At 33.4% G+C, this 7,460-nt stretch overlaps 1 protein-coding gene across 1 annotated transcript; it reads left to right on the forward strand.

The window, feature by feature from the left end:
* Nucleotides 1-541: 541 nt before the first annotated feature.
* Nucleotides 542-4,817, forward strand: LOC104109730 (glucose-6-phosphate/phosphate translocator 2, chloroplastic). The gene is made up of 5 exons (XM_009619079.4): nucleotides 542-1,337; nucleotides 2,104-2,329; nucleotides 2,453-2,675; nucleotides 3,313-3,526; nucleotides 4,334-4,817. The coding sequence occupies exons 1-5, from the start codon at nucleotides 849-851 to the stop codon at nucleotides 4,343-4,345; spliced, it is 1,164 nt and encodes a 387-aa protein (XP_009617374.1). The 5' UTR covers nucleotides 542-848; the 3' UTR covers nucleotides 4,346-4,817.
* Nucleotides 4,818-7,460: the final 2,643 nt, after the last annotated feature.

Raw genomic sequence — 7,460 nt, forward strand, 5'->3', positions numbered from 1 at the left:
GCTTTTTTTACCTTCAACCAAAAATTTCAGAGTTTGAACCTTCAAAATAGAATCTTCTTTTAAAGAGATCTCGACAACTCTAATAAATTTTATACTAAGCAAATTTAATCGAATCAGTAAGTTTCGAATATCATTAAACAAAAAATATCCTAGGCGTTATTGGATCTAATTAGAGGTGCTGGTCTTAACTGGCACTTCAACCTGACACGAGCTCAGGGGTAGCTTTAGAACCGATGGGTTTAATTGAACCCATAACTTTTGATACAGAGTAAAATTTTGTATGCAAAATTCATTAAAATTATAAAAACAGTAGATATGAACCCATAACTTTAAAAATATAATATATTCAATACTAAAAACTTTAAAAATTAAACTCATATAATTTAAATCTCGAATTCGCATACCACGAGCTCATTCTAGAACATGCTTGAATCTTGTCAAAATCGGACTCTTGTTAAGTTTTTCGGTTTTGATATCCTAAATTTGTTTTGGACTTGGTTTAGGAAATTGGAATAAATAAAGATACCAACAAGATCCTAATAAATAACTATTCATTTGCCTATTCCAATATAGGCAATCAATGTCACAGTTGTACTAATAGGAATCAACGTCGTACCAAATCTTCTTTCACTGTCACCTCTCAGTTATTGTCAATGTCACCTAACCTACACACCTTTCTCAATTCTACCGAAAAACTCTTTGTCCGATTCTTCTAAACCAAAAATCTAGCAATTTCTTGACATTTTCCATATACCCTTTTAATCCCTTTAAACATTAGTATCAAAATTTCTCTCATTGTTTCATCTTAAAGACTCAAATTTTTATCAGTTTAGCAAAAGAAATTTGACATGGCTTGTTCTATAAAGCAATCACCTTTATCAATCACACCTTCTGATTTTATTCCCAAAAGGGGTTTTAATTTTAATTCAAATCTTGGATTTTTACCAAAAATAAAGATTCAAAACTGTGATTTTTCAACCAAGAAACCTCTCTACATATCATGTGTTACAAAGTTTGGTTCTATATCAAGAATTGGAACAATATGCAAAGCATATGAAGCTGATAAATCACAGCCTTTGGATGTAAACATTGAGTTACCAAAATCATCAGAGGCTGCTACTCAGAGGGTTAAAATCAGTATATATTTTGCTACGTGGTGGGCTTTGAATGTTGTTTTTAATATATATAATAAGAAAGTTCTTAATGCTTATCCTTTTCCTTGGTTGACTTCTACTCTATCCCTTGCTACTGGCTCGTTGATTATGTTAGTTTCATGGGTTACAAGAATTGCTGAATTCCCAAAAACGGATCTTGAGTTCTGGAAAAATCTGTTTCCGGTAAGAATTATGATTTTTTTATGTCAGTATTTAAGGTTCTGGTTTGGTGTTTCTAGGGGTTTTGCTGGGGTGGTGAGAGATTAAGAATTTTTAGGTTTTATTCATCTGTTGCAAAAACAAAAAGGCACTCCTACTATTTTTTCAATATTTTAAGTTGTAAAAGTTATGACTTGTAGTATTGTTATATAGTAATACTACTTTTGTAGTTTATGAATATATCACCATCACACTTGGTGGGATGGGATCGATTGGATCCCTCTATACTTGACTAGAGGTCTCGGATTCAAGTGTGAAATGGAGAAACACCTCCTCTAGTGGGCCTAGAGGTAGAGCTGGATTGTATGTTGTACGTAGAAAGCCAAAAAAAAAAAATTGTGAATATGTAAAAGAAGGGTAGCCTAGTGCACGAAACATCCTCGTTCATGCAAGGTCCGGGGAAGGACAACACCCCAAGGGGTGTGATGTATACAGCCTACCTGATGCAAGTATCAGTGGCTGATTCTACGGGTCGAACCTTGACGTATAGGTTACGGGGACACAACTTTATTGTTGCTCCAAGGCTTCCTTCTCTGGACGTAGAAAGCCAACAAAAAAAAGTTTGTGAAAATGTAATTTTGTCTCAATAAGATTGAAAGATTAACTTCGAACATGGGTTACTTTAAATATCGTCATTGAATGGAGAGAATATATGATTTATTTATTTACTTGTTTCAAATAATATATTTTTTTTAAGTTTGTGTTACTATAATTTTTGGTGGTGATGTAGGTTGCAGTTGCTCATACCATTGGACATGTAGCAGCAACTGTTAGTATGTCTAAAGTTGCAGTTTCTTTTACTCATATCATCAAGAGTGGTGAACCGGCTTTTAGCGTATTGGTTTCGAGGTTTTTTCTTGGTGAAACTTTCCCGCTTCCGGTTTATTTGTCGCTTGTGCCAATCATTGGTGGTTGCGCACTTTCAGCTGCTACTGAGCTCAATTTCAACATGACTGGTGAGATCAATTATGATTTACTTTACTTTTATCAAGCAATTACTTCGGTGATATTTGATTATCCATAGGTAAAATGGCTATATTGAGGTTAGCTTCTGATAGTTAGTTGATTTGCTATTACAGGTTTTATGGGGGCGATGATATCAAATCTTGCTTTTGTGTTCCGGAATATATTCTCAAAGAAAGGAATGAAGGGGAAGTCTGTTAGCGGGATGAACTATTATGCGTGTTTGTCCATTATGTCTCTGTTAATTCTTACACCTTTTGCAATTGCTATGGAGGGCCCCCAGATGTGGGCGGTCGGATGGCAAAATGCGCTCTCTCAGATAGGACCCAATTTTGTTTGGTAAGGACCGATAACTTCCACTTCTTATGACGTTTGCTCCCAGTATTTTTAGTTCTTAACCTATGCTATGTTGAATAGTTATATGATATTATACATCTATCTCTGAATATGTATCGTGGTTGTATCAGTTTGAAGTTGTTTTATATCTTCGTTAAAGTTTATTGAATCATGGTTTGTTTGACGATTTAAGAATGTTAATAATTGATTTAAATCATCGAGGTGTATCATATTAATCCCATTTTGTGTTAGCTTCCATAGGCATCAAGAAATGCAGGGTAAGGCTGTCATGTGACCAGGAGATCATGGGTTCGAGCCGTGGAAACTGCCTCTTGCAGAAATGCAGGGTAAGGCTACATACAATAGACCATTGTGGTCCGGCCCTTTCCCGAACCCCGCGCATAGCGGGAGTTTAGTGCACCGAGCTGCCCTTTTTTCCTTAGGCATCAACTGTATTAATGATGGCGCCTTAGTTTCTAGCTCTCTCTTGTATACTTCTGAGTCATTCAATAAATTATTTGATAGCATTTATAATGTAATTGCTGATGGAATTGTCTACCTGTGTGGTTATAACAAAAGTTTCTTCACTAATCATTTTGATGATTAGCCTAATAACCAATTTTTGTATTCGGATTATTAGGTGGGTGGCTGCGCAGAGTATATTCTATCACTTATACAACCAGGTGTCTTACATGTCCTTGGATGAGATTTCTCCGCTTACGTTTAGCATAGGAAATACAATGAAGCGGATATCTGTCATTGTTTCCTCCATCATAATCTTCCAAACACCTGTCCGACCCATCAATGCACTTGGAGCCGCCATTGCAATCCTAGGAACCTTCATTTATTCACAAGTGAGTTTCTTCTTCTTCTTCTTAACTATCGGTTTATACATTACTTGAAAATTTTGCTTCACCAATATTCTCTTTTGAACATGATGCCTAAACTTTTTTGCTGACTTCTCGTGTAACTCAGTTAAGGACTAATATTCAATAATGATCAGGTACTCTTAATTTGATGCCTTGTGAATTTAATATTCACAATTTTCATTTTTACCTCTTAGTATCATGTCATGTATGTTTTTCATCAGCTGTCTTCGGTCGTGCTTTGAATGTATGTTCTCTGTTTGTTGCTTCCTTCCAACTGTGATCAGTTTCATTTGCTCGAGTGTTTTATCCCTCGAGTAAGTCTATTTTCTGGTTGACTTTATACCATGAAATATATATCCCTTAAGTTGGAGATGTAAAGATAATTTATCGTGAATAAGCCGAAAATGACGACCTTACTTCTGTCTAGAATGTGAACTGTTGCAACGACCACAGAAGTGTTCTTATTAGTTCGGTTTACACAGTTCTTTCTTGTTATGTACCTTTCAGTAATTGATGGAAGCCAAATCAATAGACCAGTGCTGTCCATCACATCCTGAAATACTTTGTTGTACTAATCCTGTGCAACAGAGAGAACATATAATACATTTACGAGAGCGCCATCTACATATCAATTGCATTAAGAAGATTAAAACGAATACGAAGGCAGCCTCTGAATGATTTTGCAATAAATGTCTTGTCAATTACAATTTGCTGAATACATTAGTATTCTGCATTTCTGTAGCAAAGATCGAGCACCGTGTTTAACCATTTTCATTCTGTTTTCTTGAGCAGTCAAAACAATAAAGGCGATCAAGATCGACTGAGGAGAGGGAGAGTTACAAGATGTTGCAGTTTATTGCCTTTCTCGCGGTAGCTCAACCTTGTGTTAGAAGTTGGCCACTTTATGAAAATTAGATCTGTGGTTTGCATATTAGTTTTGAATTTGAAACCTCAGATCAAATTGTCACTTTCAAACTGGTCTATTTTGAAAAAGTGGACAACTTCTAATACGAGGTCAGAAAAATGACTATTTGTGGAAATGAGCCCACTAAATGCCGGCATTGGGCTCAAGGCCCATGATCTAATTATGGCCCTTTTTTGTTAGGCCTGAATTTTATTGGGATTGTTATACAAATAGCCGGTCTGATTCAATGTTTACTTTTTCTAGTCGATATACATATATTATATTTCCGTTGGCTGTTTATAGTTTAAGATATTAGGTGGGTGATTATTTGGATTAATTTTTCAATTTGGATTTGCACGATTGTTTTACTCATTTGAATGGTCTAGTCATGTTTTTTTTCCCTCGAATTGTGCACATTTGTTCATGAAATAGCCAAGAAATTGAGAGATCCAATATGACAACAAGAACAAAATCACTTATGTGGCTAAAGTATTCATTCTGTTTCAAAATATGTAGAATCTGTCAAATCTGTGATGATTGTCCTTCTTTCTTGTTACTTGAATGAAAAACAAGATCCCTAGCAAATTGATATGCAAATGCTATAGTTGTTCAAAATGGATACAATAATTAGTCGAGTGTCTGTCGGAAACGGTCTCCCTATTTGCACAAGGTAAAGGTAATACTACGTATTCACTACTTTCTTCAGACTCCACTTGTAAGATTACACTAGGTGTGGTGTTGTTGTTATTGGACACAACAATAAGTTGTTGTTATTGGACACAACAATAAATTAGAGTTTTTGTTGTTCGCACTGGTAAGTATTTACAATATGATCAGTACACTCAAGGAGATTCAAGTATTATTTTCAAATAAACATTGATTAAGAACATGGAAAAAAGAGTAATATGCCATAATTAGTTTAAAACATATTTCAGAAAGTTTACGACTTAACAGAAAATATACATGAAAATTTTTCCTAAACGTATTTTTCTTATAACTGATTTGGCCAGTGTTAGGAACAAGAGTTTGAGAATAATCCACTGCTATACCGTTAAAATTCTCTTCACATGAACACTACTTGTCAAGGGGCTAAGGGCACAAAGTGGCAGGAGTAGAATTTTTATCACGGGAATACCAAAAAAAAAGTAAACGGTAAAGAAAGCTAATGGAATTCATCATCTAATATATCTATATATATATATATATATATATATATATATATATATATATAAATTTAGGCAGATTACGTAGTTTGTCCCCTGACCTTGAGGTCAAATACCTATCATACACTCCTTCAATACGGGCAACCTTTTACACATTCAACCTTTCAAAAGTGTGTCTAAGACACACCTGCGCGGTACTTGACCACTTTGTTTCCAACAAGTGTATGTCACACATCATTAATATCGTGACACGTGTCATTAACTTTAAAAAAAAAATTACGTTTAAAAGTCTCCATCTTCTTAAAAAAGGAACGGAAAAGGTTTAAATATGCCCTTATACCATACGAAATTGAGCATATTTGTTCTTCGTTAATACTTTAGCTCAAATATACTCTTTCCGTCACATAGTTGGTCCATATATGCCTTTAGAGTTACACAGTTGGCCTATATATGCCCTTTTCGAAACGGAATCCACCCAAACTAATTAGCTCTTTCGTTAATTGTATTAAAGTGTATTACAAACACTATTTTCTTTTTATTAGTACTTTTTTTTCTTTACCTTTCTCTTTTCTTTCTTTTTTTTTCTTTTTTTTTTCTTTTTCTTTCTCCCTTATCCGATTTCCTCTATTAATGATATCTTCTCCATTTTCATTACCAATTTCACTTGATAAAACTTATAAATTCCAATTACTAAGAAAATTCTCCTATAAGAATATTTTTATAGATCATATGTTTGTCAATTTTTTAATTTTTACTGAACATATATTTAGTTCTAAAAAAATTTAACAAAGTAAGATTGAAATAATATTTATGTAACAAAAAATCTGAAAATCCAACAAAATCGAACAATCCAAACCGATATAATTGATTTGGTTTGATTTTGATAAAAATCGAACCAACCCATTCCATGTACACCCCTAATCTACATAGTTAATAAAAAAATAAAAAATGTCCAGCTGAAAAAAGACTAACAACTCAAATTTATAACACTACAACTTGAACTCTAGGTTTTTAATCATTAAATTATATTTCTGGAAACAATTTAAATATTTTGATCTTTTGAGTATTATTAAAGATTGAGATGTTTTTATTATTTTAAAGTTTAAACCATAATTTTTGGAACAATTTAATTTCGTTTATTTAGAGGGCCAGTGAAATTGGAACTTGATTACTTTATGGGAGGATTTTCTTAATAATTGGAATTAATGAGTTTTGTCAAGTGAAATTGGTGACGAAAATGGAAAAAATATCAGTAATGGAGGAAACAGATAAGGGAGAAAAAAAATAAACAAAAAAGAGAAGAAAAAAAACAGAAAGAAAAGAGAAAGGTAAAGAAAAAAAGTATTAATAAAAAGGAAATAGTGTTTGTAATACACTTTAATACAATTAAAGAAAGAGCTAATTAGTTTGGGTGAATTCCGTTTCGAAAAGGGCATATATGGGCCAACTGTGTAACTCTAAGGGCATATACGGACTAACTATGTGACGGTAAAGCCATATTTGAGCTAAAGTATTAACGGAAAGGTAAATGTGCTCAATTTCATATAGTACACATGCATATTTGGACCTTTGCCCAAAAAGGAAAAAAGAAATAGAAAAGCTCCCTCATCTTCTTAATCTACCCAAGACACCATTTTAGCCAAAATGGCTCTAAACGGTAAAAATTCTAAAGTTTCTTCTTTCTTAAATAATTTAAAAGACGAAAACCAACGATCCAACAATCCAAATAATTTAATATTTGGTGCGAATTAAAAACTAGATTTTGTTGACTTGATGGGCAATATTTATTTGTAGATGCTTTCTTTCTCTAAACTTTTCCAACCAGTTTTCTCTAAAAAAAAATTGTTATAAT

This window comes from Nicotiana tomentosiformis, chromosome 9 (assembly GCF_000390325.3).
Source record: "Nicotiana tomentosiformis chromosome 9, ASM39032v3, whole genome shotgun sequence".
NCBI classification, from domain to species: Eukaryota; Viridiplantae; Streptophyta; class Magnoliopsida; order Solanales; family Solanaceae; genus Nicotiana; species Nicotiana tomentosiformis.